At 37.1% G+C, this 24,232-nt stretch overlaps 3 protein-coding genes across 3 annotated transcripts; 1 reads left to right on the forward strand and 2 right to left on the reverse strand.

The window, feature by feature from the left end:
- The first annotated feature begins 2,271 nt into the window (after positions 1-2,271).
- Positions 2,272-2,703, forward strand: LOC137736197 (uncharacterized). Its single transcript, XM_068475519.1, has one exon. The coding sequence runs from the start codon at positions 2,272-2,274 to the stop codon at positions 2,701-2,703; it is 432 nt and encodes a 143-aa protein (XP_068331620.1).
- Positions 2,704-4,852: 2,149 nt separating this feature from the next.
- On the reverse strand, positions 4,853-10,596 carry LOC137737799 (putative beta-D-xylosidase). Its single transcript, XM_068477356.1, has 7 exons — positions 10,100-10,596; positions 7,373-7,654; positions 6,994-7,163; positions 6,797-6,894; positions 6,363-6,713; positions 5,820-6,233; positions 4,853-5,731 (listed from the first exon to the last, which is right to left on the reverse strand). Exons 1-7 carry the CDS (start codon positions 10,511-10,513, stop codon positions 5,130-5,132), a joined length of 2,331 nt encoding a protein of 776 aa, XP_068333457.1. The 5' UTR covers positions 10,514-10,596; the 3' UTR covers positions 4,853-5,129.
- Positions 10,597-18,799: 8,203 nt separating this feature from the next.
- On the reverse strand, positions 18,800-23,239 carry LOC137737535 (acetate--CoA ligase CCL3-like). Its single transcript, XM_068477049.1, has 3 exons — positions 22,859-23,239; positions 20,512-21,102; positions 18,800-19,933 (listed from the first exon to the last, which is right to left on the reverse strand). Exons 1-3 carry the CDS (start codon positions 23,072-23,074, stop codon positions 19,037-19,039), a joined length of 1,704 nt encoding a protein of 567 aa, XP_068333150.1. The 5' UTR covers positions 23,075-23,239; the 3' UTR covers positions 18,800-19,036.
- Between the last annotated feature and the right edge of the window lie 993 nt (positions 23,240-24,232).

A 24,232-nucleotide genomic window follows, 5' to 3' on the forward strand; every position in this document is an offset into this window, starting at 1 on the left:
GAAAACCAATAAATAATGAATAATACTTGCATTCCCGTTGGAAGAAAGCCACATATTTTACTCTTTGTGAGTGTACAAATTATATAATCAAACCGCTCAATTCCTTAATTTAAATTGGAGGTCACTTAGTCATGCAAATGTATGAAACAAATCGACAATATAAGTATCAAGTAACATATTCATCATGAACCGTTCATTTATTTAATACAACTTAAAATAGTTTTTCATTTTAGTTATCATTGTTAACTACATTGTAATGTTTGGAAATTGAAAGAAAATCAAGAAGGAAGCTGAAGAGAAGAAAGATCAACATAGAGAGTTTTAGAGAGAGAGAGAGAGAGAGAGATTTAAAGAGAGAAATGTGTTTTTGTATTGATTGATAGAATGAAGGTTACACAACTATTTTTATATGGGAGAGCCTAACTACTCTAACCAACTTACTAACTGTATTGCTAACATGTATACTTAATACTCCCCCTCAATCTCAACTGGGGAAACCCAGTTTGAGATTGGAAGAACATCTACAATCACTGAACACAATGTTGAACCATCTGCAATCTTGCAATCCCACAGCAAAGTCTCATGAGCAACTCTTTTTACACACCAAATTCCTTATCGAAAACCTTGGTCCCGCCAGCCACAGCCACTTCCAAAGCAGCAACCCTCTCTGTGAACTTATCAACCTAGGCTATGATTCTAGCAATTGCATGAGAATCTTTTGACATCACATTGCTTTTGCCTTCAACCTGTCCATCATTGTTTAGCATCTCTTTGCTATTAACTCCAACTTCTCCAGCATTGATTGGCATCACTAAACTGCGCTATTTCATATTGGTTCTTTACAAAGAATTTCAGCCCCACAAATTGATGTCTACATCTCTTTAGCTACTGCAAACCAAATAGAAGTTTGCACCTTTTGCAGATACAATTTGTCCATCCAAAAAAAAATTCAATATTCATCTGCCTCTCGCAGGAGGTTCAATCGAAGAACAGCCTCTTACATACCCTCAGGCCGGTTATAACAACTTCTTGCGGGATTACCCTTCGTGGGATTTACCGTCAACAACTTCATTTAACATTGGCTTCGGCCTTTAAACAGAAAAATAACAAACTATAGTGTGGCATCGGCCTTAACTATAGCACCACGGGATCGCCCTTTGTGGATTTTACCAAAATACAACTACTCTTAACAGTGGCATTGGCCTTCACAATTTCAACAACAGAAAATCAACATCTATGGAGGATTACCCTTCGTGGGATTTACCTACTTACATCACGGAATTACCCTTCGTGGGATTTACCGTTTACAACTTCATCAAACTTCATCGTATAACCGGACTTACTGTAGATTCATGCTAACAATTGAGTTGGTTAAACTCGACATTATAGGCTGTAATAAGGAAAATACTGCACCACTCCTCAGTTAGCTGCTGAACAATCTTCTTAGACATTACAGTTCTGAATTTTGACACAAACCACAATCGGAATAACCACAAAATTGTACATACCAGAATGCAAGAATTCACACGCATTTTTTCAAATATATCAAGAGTTGCAGAAAGATCAAACCCAATAACCTTGCAGACCATCAGTGAAGCAGAGAAAGAATTGGACACCACCATACAAATTGCACAATCCATCAATAACCAATATTCTTGAATCCAAATATCACAAACATAGAAATTAAGCAGAAGTGGCTGAAAAACTTAACCTTCTCAAAAATTCTGAGCTTGGCATTTCGTCAAACACTTGGGCTGCACATAGGTCTAAACATTCTTCCACACCAGAGAACAGAGCACATATCAAAATCCCAGAAAATAGAATTCAGAAAGCTGCACCACCAAGATGAATGAAGAAGCAGATAATCAATAGTGCAAAGAAAGCAAACTTTATTCTCAGTCACATCTTGTTTTCAAGCACCAAGAAATCAAAAGACTGACGGTGGAGCGAGATCTTTCAACTTTGGCCAATGAGACCAGAGAAGTTCTCAAATCGATGGCCAAAAAACATGTATAAGCTGAGTATACAAACATTGCAGCATGTATGTTGCCACACCTCGCAGATGTCACATGTCACCATCCTCTGATTATTTGAGCTTGATTCTACAATCTCGAACCATGACTGCGGAGGTTCTCTCACAGCCCAACGACGTCAAGAAGTCGAGAATCTGGCCTCCTCCTAGCAAGCGACCTCGGTTCGACACCAGCTGTCTGCAATTTTTTTTTTTCCCAATTTTCATTTTTTCCGTTCTTCTTCTCCGTCGAGAAAGCCATGGATAACGACAATCCCTCTACCCGCCGCAGAAAGCGTAGGTTCATTCCCAAAGCCCAACCTCGCAAGAACCGTGAACCAACTGTTCCCACTCCCGACGCCGACGCCGACGACGATGACGGTCAAGAAACTCGTCGGGCCCAGACTCTGCTAAGTGAGTACAAAGAGAGAAGACGGGGAGGTAAACTCGAAAAGAAATCCTCCGTGCAAGTTGCGTTTGGTCCTGGAGCAGCGGATGCATCCTCAACTTCTATCAGAACATTTGGAGCTGCAAAGGATGCCGATAGTGGCAAAAGCGGCAGCGTCATCGACAACCTACTCGCCGCCAAACGCCAAAACCCACCTGACTGGTACACCGTTCTTCAAAAAATCTCGACCCAGATCCGCAAACCCAACTCTCATCCAAACCCAGTTCAAGAAACTCAGGACTGAGTTCGCAAACCCAGCAAGAACTGGGAAAAAAAAAATCAAAAGCAAAATCTACCCAGAAATTTGGAAAGAAAATAAGCTAGAAACAGAAGGAAATTAATGAGAAATGGAACCACCAGAATCAATGGCGTGAGCCTAGTGGCTCTGATACCATGTTAACTACATTGTAATGTTTGGAAATTGAAAGAAAATCAAGAAGGAAGCTGAAGAGAAGAAAGATCAACACAGAGAGTTTTAGAGAGAGAGAGAGAGAGAGATTTAAAGAGAGAAATATGTTTTTGTATTGATTGATAGAATGAAGGTTACACAACTATTTTTATATGGGAGAGCCTAACTACTCTAACCAACTTACTAACTGTATTGCTAACATGTATACTTAATAATCATTATGTGTGCAATTGTCTAAAAGATGCTAAGTGCTAGTCGGGCGGTCGGCCGGAGCCTAGGCAAAAATAAGTAAATTTATTATATATGGTATAAATAAGTGCTTATTTATACTTAAAAAAATCCATATTATATTGAAATACATAAATTGCAATATAAAATGACATATAAATCAAGGTAACATATTGAAATATGGGGAACAAGTATGTAATGAGTGTTCATACAAGTAATCAACAAGTCTCTTACGATTTATTGAACAAAAATAAAATCCAAACGAAAGCTATCGATTTTCTGTCTAAGTGTGAGTGGGAACCTAGGCAGGTTAGGTAGACGCCTAAGGAGGTTTACGTGTCTTTTTTTAATTTTCAAACGCCTAGGAATTAATCGGGATACACTCTTCTATATCCCTCATATCTCTCATGTATTTTCTCTATCTCTAATACAAAAATCAAAATTAAAAACAAAATTATTATTTTCACAACAAAAATATATCTATATATAAATGTATAGTTATCAAAGGGCCCCTCAAAATTAGTGAAACAGATGTAGATACATCATAGCATGTTGAGGAGGTCAGGTCAGGCCTTAATGTGGCTCCACCATGTGTGCAAGGTTCTGAGTGAAACAAATGATAGTTTTGTGTGGTCAAAATTAGTGAAACAAATGATAGAAAGCAAGAGAAAATAAAACAAATCAAACTACTAACAAAACCAATATTACCAATGGTTAAGAGAAAGTGTGTCATTGACTATGGTCAGAGGTGGACTCAAATGCCCTTCGTATTTTCAAGTCTCACTAGGAATTAGGCTTATTTTTCAGAATGTAGGATACCTCAGACTTTGGATCCTCCAAGCATTTGAGGCTTAAGTCATGAGTAGTTTCTATCCAACTTTGGATCTAATTTAGGCCTCGCAATGATTCAATTTTCTTTGATGGGTCTTGCTTGGTAAGTTGTGTGTTACCTTTTGTTTTTGTTGGAAAATATTAGTATTTCTTTGGGTTTTTATTTATTTATTAATTTGGCTTTTTGTGGGTTTAGGATTTGGTATTCATTGCCTGTTATGGTTAGGGTTAGTTCTTCATAAATATGATGTTTTGTTATTCAGTTTAAAAGTTAGTCACAGTAGTCTCTTTGGTTGGAGACATCATGACATTCTTCCGTTTCAGTTTATTAAAATTATGTTCATTTGTAGTCAGTTTTTTCATATTGATACATAGTCTAATTTTTAACTCTTTTCGTATTATTGTTTTATTCCAGTCTTTCTTAATATAACTCCAAAAAACTGAACATGTGTTGTCATAGTCTCGTAAAAGGCAAGTATAGTCGTTGTGTGATTGATCTGAGAATTCACCATAATATTGAAGGTGAGCTGGATGAGTTTGTCGGGTAGAACATTGCAGCTGAGATGAAAATCAAATTTGTTTTCACCTCATGAATTTCAGCTTGTTTCTTTCACGGATTCTCTTCTTTTGGCAGGAAAATCTATTAGAACAAAAAGAAAAGATAATTAACCCAACAACTTCAATTTATTATAAGGAAGGGAAAAAAAAACAGGATAATGTGACCTACTTTTGATTGTAACTACAAACCAACAAACCAACCTTGCATTGTTTGCATCTATCAAGCGTTTATTTTCCTTCTTGAAGAAGTCTCTTCCGCTTTAGCCACTGTTAACAATATTTTGAATGCATTCGGACAAATACGTTACAGGTTAGCCTACTGATAAGAGTGGATAAGATGATGATTAAAAGTATGCTTGATTCAAAGTTTGTACTCTTCAAGTTGCAAATTACAACATTTTGATTGTGTAGTATAGCAACACATGAGATTCAAAATTACTATTTTATTAAAACCTTACGGCTCATTAATCAATATTCTGTCTTTTGGATCGTCTTTCCTTTACTTGTACAGTCGAATTTTCCTTTTTCTTTCCTATTCTGTGACTTCGAAAAGGAAGACTAGAAGTAACTAATTAATAATTAAATGCTAATCCCGTAACATTTTGGGTGTGACTACCAATTTTTTGATAGCTCCTAATTAGTAATTAGAACTTAATCTCTCCTAAATTTGCTTCAACAGAAACATGATGCTTTAGGTCACCAATTTCCAGTTTGTGTTCGCCCAACGGGATTCTCCGGATCCCAAATTTGTCAACGACGCTCAGGTGCTTGCACACATGGACGCCAACCCTAACCCGTCTCTCCGACCCGACCACGATATGGACCTTGTGAAAGCCCACCAGTTGCTTGTTGGGGGCCCATTTTTCTGCCGGTGGGGTCGCGAACACCAGAAGAGTGTGGGTCCCGTCCATGGTTCCGGTGTTTTTGACGTCGACGTGGATGTCGAGTGAGAGTGAGTCACAGTTTGTGTGGCTGACTCGAACGCCGTTATTGTTCAGCATGGTTGTGTTTTTGGCGGCAACGAGGCTGGTGAGTGGTACCAAGACCAGTGTGGGCCCTTGTGCTAGTGTGTGGGAGAATTTGGTGTAGCTTAGGCCCAACCCAAATGGGAAGACAACTGGGCCCTTGTAGAATCTATAGGTCCTGCCAGGGTAGCCTCTTGCTGGGTTTGCTCTCATGGCCATGTCTGTCATTGGCAATTTGGCCACATAGTTTTGAGGGTACCATGTCATAGGGAGCTTTCCACCTACAAGAACAAAACATATATAATTAATCAATATCATGTGGCAACGTGACGGTCATAAATATAAGTTTCTCATTTGTTTGAGTATTACTTGGGTTAGTAGTGCCAAACAAAACATCGGCAATGGCGGTTCCTCCAGCCTGACCAGGATACCCAACCCAAATAATGGCTCCAATGCGCGGGTCATTCTTTGCGAACGTAACATCAATAGGGCTACCAGACATTATGACCAATATGGTTGGTCCTTTGGAGGCCCTAGCCACCCTGGACACCAGCTCCTGTTGGTGTCCGGGCAAGAGGAGGTTGGTTCGGTCTCTGAACTCTGCTTCGATTGATTGGTCAAGGCCTATTACTAAGATTGTTGCATCAACATGTCTTGCTGCAGCCTCAGCAGCACCAATTAGTTGGTTTCCACTGCAATGAACATTTAAGCACCCAGCTTGGTGTATGGTCCTTGTGTACCTTGCAATTCCTTGTAGTGGCGTAGTGTAACCACATGCAACTCCTACATACAATTACAAAAATATCCAATGGATCAAATTTTAAAGCTTTACTAAGAAATTGGACTAGAGTGACAAAATATATATATATATATATATATATATGTACAGGTTTACATTTTTAGTAAACTTACCAGCATAATTTCCAATCATTGTTTCGGTAACATCAGAATTGGGCCCGATTACCGCCACGGTACGGTGGCGCGTGGTTGAGAGAGGCAACGAATTCCCACGGTTTTCAAGCAGAACAATGCCTTGCCTGGCAGCTTCAAGGGCTAGCTCATTGCTGGACATTTTGCACACATCTCCTGGGCCTAGGTTTCCATATCTCTGAGTTGACGGTTCGCCATCGAACATGCCCAATCTCATCTGGACAGTGATCGTATTAGCCAATGCATAGTTAATGTCGATCTCGTTTACCAGGCCTGTCTTCACAGCCGCCTCCGTGTGGATGGCGAGGAACGGCCCACAATCCAAATCCAAACCTGCAGTTTACAAATTTGGGTTTAGATTCTAGTAACTTTATCTTTCATGCACATCAGACGTGCATGGTTAAACCGCTAATCACCTGCTTTAATTGCGTCTGCTGCTGCTTCTTCTGGTGTCTTAGTGTAATGTTGGTCGTCATAATAAACACCAACTGAGTCACAATCCGAGACAATATACCTATTTGGACACGTACACCAAAAGCTTAATCAGATATTAAAGGCTACAAATACAAATTAAGGGAATTATATAGCATTAGCTCAAATCAATGGGACTCACCCATTGAGTCTCCATTGGCTGCGAATTGTGCCCTTGAGGAGATTAGGGTCAGCACAAGTAGGCTTTCCATTGACCTGGTTGTAGGAGCACATAACACTAGCAACCTTCCCATCTACCACACAAGCTCTGAAGGGCACATCATATGTGTCTTCCAAGTCTTGCTTGCTAACCTGCACATGTCACACAAAACATTTTATGCACACTCTACATATATATACGAAAACGTTGTTTCGTCTAACAGTCTAATATGTTAATTATGAGGTCAGACTATCAATTCGAAATATTGATTACGTCTAGGTTGGCGCAATGACAACATAACATGTCATACATGTGAATATGCTTAAATATGAAATGACTAGCTAGGTTAAGATTTTGTTACCCTAGCATTGAAGTGGAATCGATCGACACCGTTCCAGTTATCGAGATCATAAGCGGTGTAATGTTTGCAACATGCAGCAACCTTAAGGCGATTGCCAGCACCGTCACCTTGGAGACCCTTGACATACCTAGCACCATACTTGGCAGCCAAGACAGGGTCTTCCCCAGGAGTCTCTTGCCCTCTGCCCCATCTCGGGTCACGAAATATATTCACATTTGGGCTCCAAAATGTCAATCCAGCCGCGCCCCCATTGTACATTGCTCTTGCTTCATCAGACACAACCTATTCAATTACAAAAAATTATATGACTGCATAATTTAATTTCCCTTCAATTTTTTTTAAATAAAAGAAAATGAGTAGGTTTTCAATTAGGGAAATATTGATCGACAAAGGAACTTTATTAATTTATTTTCCGGTTTTGCCACAACAAGAAAATGGTCCAATATTTCGTACATGTAATAAGGGGTGTATGTATATACCATATAATCCATGATAACAATTTTAGAAGCTAAGAATCTAAGATTTGTTGAGAAGAGGAGGAGCAACTTGCCCAGTTGAATTCATCAACGTTTTGCAACCATCTGTGCTTTTGTTTTTTCTTTTACGAGTGACATTTTAGACTAAATTTATGTAATCATAGATAGAGAGATTTAAATTTAGGTGTAGATGGAAGATCACGTTACTTTAATCAACTTAATTAACTAAACTCGGATTTGCATAATCGATGCCATTTTGATTTTGTGTTGGCTACTAATGAAATTTGTCATAACATGACTAATGAGACTCGTAACTAAGAATTATCTGTGAGATTATTATAAACTAATACTTAAATTGAAGCATGTTTTATTGGGCATGTTATATAGTTCAACTATATACGTCTGCGTGCATATTTAGTAAACAATTTCAATCATGTCTTGAAAAGAAAAATAAACAAGAGCAACAACCACAATAATTAGCTACTGAAAATATCGTTTGTGTTGTTTGTTTCATGGAATCATGGTTTTTAAGGCTTAATCTGGCTTTGCTAGTCAATATCCTTGGCCGCCAATATATTGTCCAATTCATGAAGGGATGTTGAATTTAGGTAGCTCATCGAATTTCCAATGCACGTGCCATGTACCACTATGTTACATGTATCCATGCAAATTTCACCTCTATTTCCTTAAAATGTTAAATTATTTAGGGGGCTTTTGATATAGATGCCTAGGTTTTAAAATTTTGAGATTGAACATTTATGCTTTTTAGAGTTTTGATTAAACATTTTCCTACAAGTTAGGTGCCACATGGATTAGAAGTAGACTTTTTTATAATTTAAATTACCCAACTTGCCATTATATAAATATACCTTCTAATTCCTAGATAATACATCAAAACTCCTAAAATCTTGTAGATAAATATTATAGAATTTAATTCCAATAAAAAGTCTTTCAAAATACCCATGAATGCGACTTGCCATTATGTTTAATATACCTTTTAATTTTCTTAGATAATATCTCAAAACTCCTAAAATCTTGTAGATAAATATTGTAGTATTCAATTTTAATAAAAAGTCTTTCAAATTACACATGAAACGTAGATTTCTTCTTGGTACATATTTTATACGTTACTTAATATATCTTCTTGGTACATATTTGGTATGTTTGTTGTCTTTTTTGTATGTATTTGGTACGTTTATATTTATTTTTAAAAAAAACATATTTGGTACATATATTTCCTCTTGATTAAACATATATTTCTCCTTGGTAAATATTTGGTACATTACTTTATATATCTTCTTAGTATGTATTTGGTACGTTCATATTTCTTTTTTGTATGTATTTGGTACATTTATATATTATTTTGGTATGTTTATATTTATTTAAAAAAACATATTTGGTACGTTACTTTATATATCTTCTTGGTATGTATTCGGTACATTTAAATATATTATATGGATGTACTAGCCTCAAGCCTCCAAAAATAGAGAATACGTCTAATTATCTCACATGATATCAATATAAAATAGTGAAAACAACCACTAATTGAAATGGATAAGTCCATTGAAAATTCAAAAATGAGGATCACAAAATTCTAACGTGGGAGAAGAAACCATATGGTTCACACGTGGGAGAAGAAACTGGCTTCCTAAAAAAAAGGCCACGTACAAAAATATATCAACCTAAAAGGATATATATATATATATGGAATTTAATAATTAACATTTTAAATTTAAAAAAAAACACAATAATTACATGTAATCTAAATAAATATAAAAATGCTGACATAGCTATTGTTTAGGCGTCCTAATCAAATTTCAAAATAGAACCAATGTTTAATCTAAAGAGTATTAGAAAAATGCAAAGGATTCTAATTTTCCTAATTATTTAATATAAATCACAAAACCTTTCTCTCACCGAAAGTTTATCGTACTATATTTGTCAGACAATTAATCAAATCGGATGGTAGCAAATCGCTTATCTTATTAAATAATGTATAATAGCATAATATGTCAGGTATATATGCTTTACACGGGTACTAGTCTACACTGATAATTTAGTATTAAAGTATAACAGATGTGACAATTTTGATCACATGATTGGAGATAAAAGAGTTATAGCCTATAGGCTATGGGTCCAAAGTGATGGTTGATTCATTTAAAAAAAAAAAAAAAACTTTGCCTTGTATTTTCTATTCTAAAGTTTTATACCGCAGAGAAAAGTAAACAAAAGAAAAAGAAAGAATCCTCACCCGTCCGATTTCCTCCCAGAGCGACTCGTTGAAGGAAGCAGCGGTGGTGATGACTTGAGGGAAGCTAGTGGCCCCAAGAAAAGCCCCACCAAACTTGGTTCCAGGTCCCACATTGGACACACCATGAAGTGCCTCAGACCACCACTCGTAGCCCTGAATTCCAAGCCTAGGCACGTCAATGGCATTGTTCACCAACAGCCTGATCTTCTCTTGCAATGTCAGCCGTCCGATCAAGTCCTGAACCCTAACGTGGATTGACACCCTCACCCTGCAGAACTTCAACGTTCTGGTTATCGGGTTTCGAGGGTCGCAGGCGAAGGGCAGACGAGCATGCACAACTGCAATGTTGCAGAGGGAAGAAAATAAGAACAGAAGAGAAAAAAGTGAGAGAAGTTTGGCAATATTGTATGCCATATCTTTAAAAAATGGAATATTGAGTATACTTTTCCCTTTTTTTTCCTTGTGATATTTTGGGTTTTGTGTTTCTTGTGAGTGAAAGGTTTGGTATGTGTGTATTTATAGAGAGAATTTTAAGAAGGTTGCGTTTGGAGGATGGTTTAGGGAGAGGAGAGGTTTTTCATGATTGAATTTACACGTAGACGATCAGATTATGAACTTTGAAGCTAACCAAAACAGAAAAAAGGAGAGAGAGAAAGATAGTGATCGACCAAAAAAAGAAGAGAGAGAGAGAGAGAGAGAGAGAGTGGAGGCAGGAGTCTGTCAGTACAACACGCAGTCGGCACTGGATGGTCACTTAGGGTAAGGAGGTATAAGCAGTAGAAAAGTATATGAGCCATAACCATGAAGCAAAACGGGGAAAATGAGACATAAAATAATAATATTTAAGAAATGTTGGGATCACGGACGAGAGAATCTACTTTATTTTTTCTTTAATTTGTCACAGAAGTTAATTTGAGAAAAGAAAAAACAAAATATTTACAGGGAATGTGGAGAATGGTTATGCAATATTCAACAGAATTGAATAAATTTCAGATTCTGTTGCCAAATGAAATGACCCGTGGTCTTGATAATCTGGTTCAGTTACTTGACTCTATATAATTTTACAACAGAAACAAAAATGAAAATTATATATGTATACATACCAGTGTGATTTTTCATAGTTTTTTTTTTTGGGTAAAATAATTAGGAGAAATGGTTATAAAGGACAAAGAATTTGCTTCTTGGAAGCTTTTCTGCCCTAACAATGCAGTGTTTAGTCCTTCCAAGTTATAATGATTCAGAAAAAGGAATTGGAGGGAGCAGAAGTTTTTTATTTGCTCTCGTGAGTTTTGCTTGTGCAGACTACTTACTACACGAGACCTAAAAGGAAGTCAATCTCGTGACTAGCTACTACGATTTCAAGTCTCTACCAGCGATCGATGAAACAAAACCATTTGTCTTCTTTCCTTTATTTTGTTCTTGTGAGTTTGTACAGTCAATGGCTTAATATGCTTCGAACTTAACCCAACATCAACATTATATTATACGTACTAGCTTCTTGCTACACTCGGACGTGTGCTATTTTTTTTTCTTTTTTTTTTAATTTTAATTATTATGTGATATATTTATTGTTTTTTTTTTTGTTTTTTTTTTTAACTTTAGTTATTATTATTTTTTATGAAAATATATTTTAGAAAATAATAAACTTAATTACTAACCGCCCACAATCACACTATGTGGGTGGTTTTGTTGTTTTTTCTTTTGAATTCACAACGGGAAAACGACAATTTTGAATTATATAAACTTCACTCTTTTTGCCTTATACTAGCGTTTGCCTACACACATTGTGTATATGAACACATTTTTTTAGAAAATGAGAAGGAGAAAGGGAGAGAGAGAACGTGGGGGGAGTGAGAGGTTTTTTTTTTGGTTTTTTTTTTTTTTAATATTGGAGGTATTTTAACATCACATGTAGGTTAGGCTTCAATAAAAAACAGTAAAATTTGACCCCTGTGAAATTACATTATTACCCATTATTTTTTTTGTGTGATAGAAGACTAATTTGTCTTTTCATCCTATTGGTTGACAAAGAGGGTTTTATTATACTCGATCGATCTACATGAATATGGATACAAAATATGTACTGTAGATTATTAACCGGTCCAAACTACTTCTTTCTTTAAATATTTGCCTGTTTATGCTACACCTAAGACACAGATGCGTTCAAAATGTCTAAATGTTAATGCATGTATGTAGAATTCAAAACGCATTTACAGTTCTGTGTAGACAAGCAGTAGCAATTTTTTGTTCGTTGCATGCTTTGTTAACCATATCCGATATTTATATAGATAGATAATAGTAGTGCTTAATTACTAATTAGGATTTGATACGTGACAGATAAGCTGAAAATATACTGTGGCGTGGAGAACTATATAATTATATTATTCAGGGCCGATACATAAAATGGACATGAAGGAAATTGAAAAAAAAATAATTCCCAACCACTTATATTATACGGGTGCGTTCATAGTATACGCTGAAAATCTTCTCCACGAATTGGTTTAAAGATTGAAATATGAGAATTATATATTTTTGTATTTCTCACATAGTAGTAAATGCAGATTAAATTAGAAATAAATGAGAATAAAGTACAGAGTAATGCTAGGGAGATTAAATTTGCAAATTAAATGATGTATCACCAATAGTAATTAAATAAACACGTTTATCAACATTCATGTAATAATTCAATTATTAACTTTTATGTTATTTAGTTTACAAATTTAATCTCCCTAACATCACTCTAAAGTACAACAGTATTTAGAGTACGTAAACCTATCATTAAGTAATTCACTCCTAAAACTAGAAATGAGAGGAGTGTAAAAAATAATCCTATATTTATCACATATTTATACCACTAATTATTTTGGAGTGTAAACAAAGACTGAATACGAAAACCACTTCCTTTCCCTATCAAGACTAAACCATCAATGTCCATAAAATCTTTCTTCCGATAAGAGTAAATATATACAACAAATTAATTGGATATAAGCATCGTGCATATGTATCTCTACTAATTAATAAAACACTCATTGTCAACCAAAATTTTATGAAATGACCAATTTAACCCTCTAATTAAAACAAAACATGAATAAGAAATATGAGGCAGAAATGTAATTTCATACAACCAAACATGAATAAGAAATAAAAAACTTCCCACTCTCACATTCTCTATCACTCTCTTCGTCTCTCCTTCTATTTCAAAAACAAAACAAAAAAAATTTCTCACACACTTTGTGTGTACCCATATACTAGTAAGAAATTAAGAAAAGTCAATGATTCAAATAAAAAAAATATATTTATGCAAGTATATACAACTTTCTAGTACATGATAATGTATAATCCCAATTAACTCAACTCTTTACCTAACCAAGGAAAAAAAAAGGTCCAGTGAAGAAAGGAACGAAATAAACTTTGAAAAAGAAGAAACGAATATTACAATTTTCTCAGATAAACTCAATGTCTATATTCTGTGGGACCCCTAATGTTTCAACAGAAACCAGTTATGAATTTGATGTCACCATGCTTTTCTGGTTTTACATTTCATCAGTACCATGTATTTGATTTTTTGGGTTTAGGGGATCTCATCATCTTATACACCACGTGAAATGACGCAGTTTAGACTTTAGAGCCAATTGGCTGGCTAGTGACTTGCGAAGTGGTTCAACAAACAAACCTTTTCTACACTAACCATTTTTTATGGTTCATCTCTTGGGAAGAAAAATAACCCCTCTCACTAGCTATGCTCTACTTGCTATTCGTCCACTCAAACAATCAAACGGTATTCAGGATTCCTAGATAATTTGTTTTTACTATCAACTTCATCACATTTTTTGTTAGTTTTTCATATTTTAATATACGAAATTATATACACGAATGATAAATTTGGTTAAAAGTCAAATACATCGACACGTTTTTAAAAATTAAGGGCTCAAAAGAAAATTAAAAGTTCAAAAGGGTACTAAGTTTAGAAGACGTTTGTTAAAGTTTTTCATTCACTCCTTAAAGAATCTGGTTATTTCTAGCAGCTTGGGTGGACTATATGGGTAGCTAGGCTTATCTTCTTCCTTATTGAATCTTGCTAACTCTAACACTCTTTGTTTTCCTTATCTATTATTGGCTGGAAAATCGTATGATTGATTTCCATGCATTATGTATGATTAGCTGGTTCGCTTTGGCCATTGGAGTAGCCAATAAGGAATGCGACCATAAACGAAAATTTGAGAAAGAATAATCATCCGTTGGAGATCTGACCAAAATAAGAGGCCCTATAAAAAGACCTAACTTGATAACGAAGGATGCGTATGATAACGAAGGATGCGTATGGGGGCCGCCTTAGCCCCCCCTATCCTTGGGTTTTTGACTAACAGAGACCCCCTAACAAAAAGAAATTATAAAACTTCAGTAGGGCAAATGGGTGCTTCTTTGACACCACATCCTCTCACAAACGTTGGACTTTTATGGCACGAATACATTGTTAATGTAATGTTTTTTAGAAATAATATCATGATTAGATAAGTTTCTTTTCACATGACGTTGTATTATTGACACAAGACGTTACAATAACAGTATACTTATGTTATGTAAGTTGTTTTCTCCATAAATACATACAAATTCTCTGTGCTTTTTTATTAATATATTCCCACTTGTGTCAGCATGAGAACGTCTTATTAGCTTGTCCCACACGCCTAACCACGTGACACACTACCATTGTCACCATGCATGGAGGAAACCATCATCTTTTGTGGATGCATGGATAACAAATTGAGCTGATTTAAACTACAAAAACAGGAGCATGGGTGCGGATAGTGATTGACCATTACATTCCTATCCTTGAGAACCTATCAATCAGTGCAAAAAGATAGCTTTTACAACGAGCCTCATATGAATGAATCTGAGATGCTTCTCCTCTCCAGCTCATCTTTTTTTGGTTGCTTACTGGTTTGGAGAAATCTCTTAACGGTTTAGTCATTGTCAAATTTTTACGAACTTTCATAGATGCACGTCTACCTGTAAACCGTTATGCGCCGCAAGATCAAAAGCCTTAGTTGTTAGGAAGTTGGTTTGCCTTTGTAAGTTACAACTTTTGTAAGTTGTAGTGAAAGGGATTTCTCCCATCATTCAGAAATGAATGCCTTTGGCTCATTCCCACATTATTCTGAGCATATCACAGAAAAACTTGGACTATTGGCTACAAAATTGGAGAAAGACTACCACAGTTACATCATGACGTTATATTGTTAATAAGAAATATCAAACTGAAAATGTGATAAACTTTTCAGGTCTATGCACGGTTCATTACCAACATCATCAACTTTATCCTCACTTGACCTTTCATTAGGTGTGGGTTGTATTATAAAAGACCTCGGTGGTACTAGGAGTGGAATCTCCTATATGTTAATTATGTATGTTTTTGTAATATGCCCGATATGAGATCCTATTATCCAACACGCTCCTTCATGAGTGGCCCCACACAGGGTCACAAGGGAAAACCAATTCTCATGTCAGGAACTGGTCAAGTCATCATACCGGAGCTAACACCAATCAAATAGAAAGCCTGATCGGTCGGTATTCAGTCACTAGAGCCAACGCCAATCTTTTCGAAGGCCTAGTCAGTATTCAGTCATTGGAGCCAACACTAATATTTGAGCCTAATCATTCAACAATACCCTTAAGCTGGAGCTAGTGCAAATTTTTGAAAGCCGAACTTAAGGTAGCTTATTCTAGCCTAATAACTAGGGCCTAGGAAGTGTCAAGAGAATAGCCTACTCTAATACCAACTTAGAATTCATGAATACTTCAATGTTTATAAATATATATACTTGTACAACCCTAAGAGCAGTTCCAGCGTGGGAACCCTCCCCCGAGGCAATACACTATGTTATCCACCCAGTGAACAATAACTGCCCTTAATGAACAATAACCGCATTTTGTATCTTTATTGTTGCACTTTAATAGCCCTGGCAATAGGCAATAAAAATTAATATTTTTTTATAATTAATATTATATTATTTAATTTGTATGAATTAATATTATATTATTAATTTATCTTTTCCAATCTCTTCCCGAAACTTCTACCATTTTTTGTTTTCTTCTTCCTTCCCACTCTCTCACTCCCCTCTTCCTCATTGTTTTCCTTTTCCGAGAGCTCTCACCCACTTTCATCTTCGAAAATTAAATAAATCAAACTCCAAAACCATGAAACCTTAATCTCTGGGACTAAAGGATCCTAGCTATACCGTTGCATGCGTCATCGGATCATCACAGTGAAAACCACCATTGAAGCCGAGTTGGAAGCCAGCGAGTCGCCAGGAAGGAGTGAAGGGAGCAAAGGAAAAACCCAGGCGAGAAGCTCCGGCGAACCTCAGCGTGGACAACGAGGGTCTGATTGAAGATGCCATAGGAATTATCTACACTATCTCTCTGTCTCTCTCTCTCTCCCCTCTGTGAACTTAAAGAAATTGTATTGTTTATTTTTTGGGAAGAAAAGGAGAGAGAATAAAGAAATGGGAACGCCTGGTGGTGTGGTAGAGAATCCACCTCCTGCGGCGATTCCCTTACCCTTCGACGCCATCACAATGTGAAGGTTTCAGAGAAGTAATGCCTCAATCGCAAGAGAGAGAGGGAGAGAGAGAGAGAGAGAGAGAGAGAGAGAGAGAAAGAAGTGCCACTGACGTTAGCCCACGTCAAATAGCCTTCAGGCACTCGGGCCGGCACGAATCAAAGAGCCTGGAGCTCGGGCCTGCTTGGGCTCGCTCGCCAACCAAAGCTGGACTACCTCTCTTAGGCAATCAGGTCCTATTCCGCAGCCTGTCCTTCAAGTAGTTGTTCCCGCTGGAGCTATTCTAATCACAATTAATTTAGGAATCTCATAAAAGGGAAGGAATTCTAATACAATCAATATACAATAAAACATTCCTATTCTAAAAAGATGTACTCGTGTCATGGAACATAAATTGATTTTGGTCAAATTAAAACATATACTTGAGTTGTGATTAGTGGTGAGAACAGTTTGGTCCAGTTGGTTATGGGATAAAACTAAAACTGAAATCGAAATTTATTATGGTTCGATACAGTTTGGTTTAACAATGGGAACAACAGTGAAACCGAACCATTCGGTTTTGGCCAAACTTCATGTTTATTTTATAGGCCTGTTTCGGTTTGGGGTAGTTTTTCAAGTTCGTTTTGGCCTCCAAATTGGAGAGAAAAACAACTTGCAGTAAGTAAAATCAAAATTGATAACCACCATGCTAAAATTCAAGGAAATCCCTTTTGAATTAACTTCAAAATCAAAAGGGAAAAACAAATCCCGCAAACCAATAACCTATGCTAAAATTCAAGTATCTAAATCCAAATCCATCTATGTACTCCACCAAATAACCAATTACATCACAACACCTAATTTGCTAATTAAATTAATTAATTATATATATGTATATATGTGGTTCGATTCCATATATTATAAACCCAAACCAAACCTTTTTTCAAATTTCAGTTTGATTTCAAAACCACAAAAATCGAACCGTTCGATGCGGTCTAGTCTGGTCCATGTTTCATTTTCGATCCCAAGTGCCCACCACTAGTTGTGCGAGTGAATGATTCCTAGTTGTTAATGAGATACGATTCCATATAGAGTAAAATATCTTTAAAGTAAAACTCTATAATTGAACAACCTCCTTAAAGTCATAAAAAATTTCTATTCCAACTTGGGACCAGTTATGCATTGGAATAAACTTCATAATACGTTATAATTTTTCTTGGTCCCATCATAAAAAAAATACACCTACACATAATTATAATTGTTTATAAGTACAAAAATATGAAGAAATAAAATAGTTACCGCCCAACAAATCCTATTTAAAAAATCCAACATTGATTAAGGATAAATACGTCAATAAATAATATCTTTTAACTACACCTAAGTAATAATCGCGGAACATCCTTAAAGTTATAAAATTGGTTTTGTTCCAATTGTATAACTTTAGAGAGATTTAACAATTGAAAGTCACATACTTCCAAGTGACCAAAAACCCTTATAATTTCTCAATTGATGCAGAGGTGAATAAATAGATTTGGAACGGGACTCCCGAATAGATGAAGGACTTAGTTACATCCTCGAGATATTAACATGACATCGGAACATAATACGATGTAACATGTTTAAAGTTTTCTATATGGTAGTAGTCTTGAACAGCTTAGCGTCTTCGTTTCATACAAGTCTTCACATTATACACACTTTACTAGGGCTTGTACCCTTACCTCTAGATTTCTTTAATTTTCTTCTTATATATTTAAGCAATTATCTTTTTTTATTTATTAGCTAAAGGGTAGCGGAGAAGAAGTTAGATTCGAACTTGAATCTTGAAAACACAGTGATATAGCTAACATGGTTGCTTTAATAAGCAATTGTCATTAGCATGTCTCAATGGCTGGGATCAAACCTAATAATGGACCTTAAAAGGAATTGACCTAACAATTATCACATCATTTAGTTCTTGAGACCCGCACGTCTGAAATGCTTTGGGTTAACCTTTTTGTCTATCATATCCCCCGACAATGAGGATAAAGTTACCAATACTAAACTGGGTAATTTACCAAATCGTCACATCCTCCTGTTTACATTTGAAACATGGTATTAACTTACGACTAGGTCAATATAGGTGATTACCTCAGATACGGCAGCAACAAATCAAACACCCTGAGTAAAGCTTTGAGAGAATCTCAATATATTTTTCATAGTTCTGTAATCTGTGTAAGAGAACCTAGGTCACACATTAAATCCCGAGAAGGCGAATGTTCGACCTTCGCTCTTCTCGTCGCTTAATCTTACACCCGCTTTTTACCAAAAGAAAAATGACAGAAGAGCAAGATAACCTAGCTTGGCACTGCATATGACTCAAGCTGTTATTAGCCTTGTATACAATGGCGAATACGATGCAGTTATAACTTACTCAAAGAGACAGATCCCAGCTCTTTGGCCTTGGCCCTCAGCAAATGCTTCTGTATCTTCCCGGTAGCGGTCTTTGGCAACGGTCCAAATACCACGGATCTCGGAACAAAATATGCAGGCAGCTTGGACCGGCAGAACTTCATTATATCTTCTGCCAGATGCTTCTCATCAGAATTGTCGACACCCGGCTTCAATGTCACAAAAGCACAAGGAGTTTCACCCCACTTCTCATGTGGCCTTGCAACCACTGATACCTCGAATATGGCTGGGTGTTGATATAGAGTGTTCTCAACCTCCACGCTACTGATGTTCTCACCACCAGAGATGATAATATCCTTTGACCTGTCTTTGATTTCGATATAGCCATCTCGATGCTTCACTGCAAGATCCCCAGAATGAAACCACCCGTTGGCAAAAACTTCCTCATTCACCTTTGGGTTCTTTAAATACCCCTTCATTACAAGATTGCCCCGCATCATTATCTCTCCCATGGTAGCTCCATCTGCGGGAACAGGTTGCATAGTCTCAGGGTTGAAAACATCTACCCCCTCCATGCCAATGTACCGAACACCTTGGCGTGCATTAAGTCGCGCTTGTTTTACAGGGGGGAGTGAGTCCCACTCAGGCTTCCAGGCACATACTGTGGCGGGGCCATAAGTTTCTGACAGGCCATAAGTGTGTGTGACTCGGAAGCCCTTTTGGGACATTGCAAAGAGAATAGAAGGTGGAGGAGCAGCACCAGCTGTCATCACCTGTACAACATGAGGGAGAGGAAGGATAGTCTCCTCCGGGGAAGCATTGACCAAAGTGTTGAGTACCACGGGTGCAGCACAAAAGTGAGTCACGCCATGCTCAGCTATCGCTGAATAGACTGCCTTTGCTGTAACCTATGAAAATCAACAAAGGGCAGTGTGGGCATGGACATCTAAGCGAATCAACCAGGGAAAACTAAATGAAAAGATAACAATTATCTGAACTGTATACTAAAATAATTAACCTCCAATCCAACATCAACTTACAGAGAAATTTTAGAATTTGAGATAGAAAATGCGAGGCTCAGTTCTGAAGCCTAAGAGGGGTGCAACTAAACATAAAATGTTGGCTGAACATTGTAGATTGACAACGCATGTAAAAGTTGACATTACTTTAACTGCAGCTTGTTGCCAAACTGCAGAAAGTACATACGAGCTCCACAGAGCATGTTGTATTGGGGTCTTAATATTTACTTGGGGAATCAGGGTCACTATGGTACTTGGGGCCAACAGGTTCGTACTGTGACATTCAGTGCACGAGGATTCAACAGTCTCATGCATATGATGGCCTTCTATATTCTAAAGATGCAGTAATGACTACATAGAATGCAATATAAGCTTTAACACTGAAAAATTCACGGGAGAATAATAAAACTAGTTAATATGCTGAACTAAACATACAGCTTTTGTAACTATATATATAAGAAATTTACCTGTCGAAGGCATATGTTTGTCCCACAAAGAGCTGCAAGTGACCAAGCGAAACACCAACCATTGCAATGGAACATGGGTAGAGTCCACAAATATACAGCTCCTTCAGTCATCCCCCATATAAGAGGACCACTCAAAGCCATCAGATAAGCCCCACGGTGATGCAAAACCACCCCCTTAGGGCTGGCTGTTGTGCCAGAAGTATAACCCAGAGCAATGCTCTGCCACTCATCCTCTGGTTGTTTCCAAGCAAACTCAGGGTCACCAGTTTCCAAGAATGTCTCATATTCAATGGCACCTCTTCTCATGGCACTTTTTAGTGCCATAGGATCACAGCTTTCATCACCTATGACAATTAAGAGTGGAGGCTTGTAATGGCCTTCGCTTTTCTCTGACCAGATCTTCAAAGCTTCCTCTGCCAAGGGAAAAAATTCTTGATCCACCATCACAACTACAGACGATGAATGACCAAGAAGGAAAGCAATAGTCGCCGCATTTAGACGAACATTGACAGTGTTTAATACAGCTCCTGCCATTGGAACTCCAAAGTGAGCTTCAAAGAGGGCTGGCACGTTTGGTGCTATTACCGATACCTGTTTCAATATAAGAAAAGTGATGTGTCAATCAACAAGCTCCAACACAACACAAGAAGCATATAACAGAAGCTGATGGTGAGATCCCATGCAAGAGTATAACACAATATGTACGGTACCTAAAAAATTGATCTGAGATTTTAAAGAGGTGTGATTTGTGGTTTCAGAGATTACAACGAATTCCTTTAAGAAATCCAAGCATTACGATACGATGAAAAACAAAACTTTGGTAACCAAAGAAACAAAAGAACCATGCTTTCATGCTAGTCAAAAGCGAATAAGTCCATGAAAAGGATACCATTATGAATTTTCAAGTACAAAATATCTCTTGATAGAATATAAACAACTAAAAAGGAACTTCAAGAAGCCCCAATAACTAGCACTGGGCAGAGCCCGTAATGTTCAGCCGCAGAAGTGGGGTGATGAAAAAGCAAGACAACATATCAAAAAGGCCATTATCTCAATAAAATATGATCATAAAACAGGAAGGACAAGATAAAAAGAAGAAATGATGGTGAAAGCTACTAACCATCTGCATTTTAGAGGAGAAAGGAGATGTTACCAAAGCAATTCATTGCAAATGACCAGGGACATGATGCATTTGTATTTCATATTATAGTTCTTCGCATGCATCTGGAGTAGAAATAGGTTTTTTTTTCTACAGGACCACAGGTAAGTTATTGGATCTTCGAATTGTCCAATTGAAGTTAAAGACGGACAATACTAGTTTTTCTTTGTTCTCTAACTGGATTCCATTTTTTCCCTTTCTTTCTAAGGAAAACCAATGTTGTTTGGAAGGATCGTTTTTGGGTCGATAAAGTTACTTGAAGTTAGTTTAAAAATGGGCAGTCCGAGAAATGGACTCTACCATGGGAAAGACATACGGAAACCATTGCCACAAGTGTCTGTAAGTTTCTTCTCAGCAACATTGAATATCAAGTACAAAACAAAGTTAAACCAATTGAATTCCATTAAATAAATACAATGACAAAAGGCAGAACGGACGGTCGGTCCAAAACCAAAAGCAAGGGGATTATATAAATATGAGGTACACAGGGATTAATCCAAAGCAATACACAAAGGAATTGAGCTTTTGAATGTGAAACATAACCAAAACAAGAGAGCATTCGTCAAGAGCAGCACTTATTTCATCCGAATGTGGGTACATAAGTACATGTGTTCGTTAAAGTGTCAAGATAAAAAGGTAACAAGCTAAATTCCAAACAATCTACTCTTTCAAATTGCTTTTCGAAGGCCTCAAAGTTCTTTCTAACGACCGAAAAAACACTTGTGACTACTTTTTGCAGAAAAACTTAAAAGTGTTTCTGAGTCGTAGAAACACCTAAGTGTTTAGCAGGAAGCACTTCCAAGTGCTTAAAGCATGGACTTTTAACAAAATTCCGTCATGTTCATAAGAAAAGGACTTTTAGCATAAGCGCCTTTGAGCAGATATGCTTCCTACAAAAGGAGTCCCAATGGAGCCCAACACAGTACCATTTTTGGATAAATAAACCAAACAGAGACCTTAAATGCCTCATCAAATACACAATTTCCGACTGCAATTTCATTTCCATAAATACCAATTAAACAGGAGAAAGATAACGCTTTTCCATTTCCCATTTCCATAAATTCGACAAGAAAATTATAAAAATATAAAATTTATATTACAAAAAATAAAATCTAAAATTTAAAAATTAAACAAATTTAGCACTCAGGTCAAATGGATGACAGAACTAATAATTAAGGTTTAAGTTACCGTGGTGCCGAGGCCGATGGAGCGCTTGGCGAGAGCGGAGGCCAAACGGCGGCACCGCTGGTAAGTCTGCTGCCACGTGTAGCGAATCGATCCGTGGATCACGGATGTTCTGGTGGGGTGCACCAGAGCTGCTCTATCCAGAAACCACAGCGGCGTTAATGCCGTGTAGTTGGCGTCGTTCTTCGGCAGATCGTCGATGTCTCGCCCCACCACCATCTCTGTTGCACCGGAAAACCCCTCCTTCTCCCTGTTTCTCTCTCTCTATTTCTCTCCGACTCAGAGACTCAGAAGTTCAGAATTATGACAAAGAATCTGACAGCCTGACATTGTTGACCTCCACCACCAGTGAAGTGACTTATATAGCCAGATTTTCCAGCCACCTTTTTATTATTGTTGTTGTCGTTGTGTTTTTTTTTGGTGGAACACGTAGGGTTATACTTTACACTCTTTCCCTTTGGGCATGCTTGGTCGTGCGTATACTTCTTCAAGCGATGGTCGTAGCATACATTTCCTGGAATACATGAGAATGGTCGTGCATGATTTTTTTTTTTAAAAGCTATGGTCGTACATATTATTTTGTTTAATACAAACATCTAAAATACACAAAAAGAAAGAAGATAATTCAAACCCAAAAAGTAGTAAATCATACGTTGTCAATTTTATTTAGTTTTTGAAAAGAATGTCATCTTGATTTTTGAAGTGGGTTAATTATTTGTTTATTATTGTAACTCTTACGCCAACTCTTTTACATAACGCAGAATTTGTGAAATTATAAAATTATGTAAGACTTAGTGTTGAAATTACTCTATATGCAAGAATTGGGAAAAAAATCTTGGAATGTGTAGTTGTTTGGGCCCAAAATATTGGTGTGGGCCGAGTTAGGAGTTGTTCTCAGCCCGGCATTATGATTCTAGAATCATCGCGAATTCTAGTTATTATGGGCCGTTCGGTTAGGATCGGCCGAGTCTTAGTATGAGACAGATTGATGGGAAAGTTGAATCCTAGCATAACAAGGAGTCTCAATGGGATGAGGATGCTAAGATTTGAGAAGTGAATGTGGCCAGATAAAGAGTTTGGTTCAAAGTCCTAATGGAGGTAGGATTGGCCAAGACTTGGTTAGATTAGGATAAAGAATCCCAATCCGAGTATAGCTCTAGTTGGGTGGGCCATGACGAGATTGGCTGCTATAAATAAGAAGGGGGTGCATCATTCTAACCTTCTAAGTCAACACACAAACTGCCATGCGCAAACTCTCGCTCAACACAAAACCTCTCAACAACCTTGAGATTTTTATTTTCCTTTTTTCGCCGACACATCTTCAATTTGGATAAACAGCACTATGAAGGCAACCAGTGACATCTTCAGTTTGGATAA

Source organism: Pyrus communis, chromosome 6 (genome assembly GCF_963583255.1).
Source record: "Pyrus communis chromosome 6, drPyrComm1.1, whole genome shotgun sequence".
Lineage (NCBI taxonomy): Eukaryota > Viridiplantae > Streptophyta > Magnoliopsida > Rosales > Rosaceae > Pyrus > Pyrus communis.

Coding starts and splice junctions, on each gene's coding strand:
- LOC137737799 (XM_068477356.1), bottom strand. CDS start 10,513: ATGGCATACAATATTGCCAAACTTCTCTCACTTTTTTCTCTTCTGTTC. Junction 6,714..6,796: donor AGCAGACGCAATTAAAGCAG/GTGATTAGCGGT, acceptor TGTAAACTGCAG/GTTTGGATTTGGATTGTGGG. Junction 6,234..6,362: donor AATGATTGGAAATTATGCTG/GTAAGTTTACTA, acceptor AATTGTATGTAG/GAGTTGCATGTGGTTACACT.
- LOC137736197 (XM_068475519.1), top strand. CDS start 2,272: ATGGATAACGACAATCCCTCTACCCGCCGCAGAAAGCGTAGGTTCATT.
- LOC137737535 (XM_068477049.1), bottom strand. CDS start 23,074: ATGGTGGTGGGGCGAGACATCGACGATCTGCCGAAGAACGACGCCAAC. Junction 21,103..22,858: donor CCATCGGCCTCGGCACCACG/GTAACTTAAACC, acceptor ATATTGAAACAG/GTATCGGTAATAGCACCAAA. Junction 19,934..20,511: donor CAAACATATGCCTTCGACAG/GTAAATTTCTTA, acceptor TGATTTTCATAG/GTTACAGCAAAGGCAGTCTA.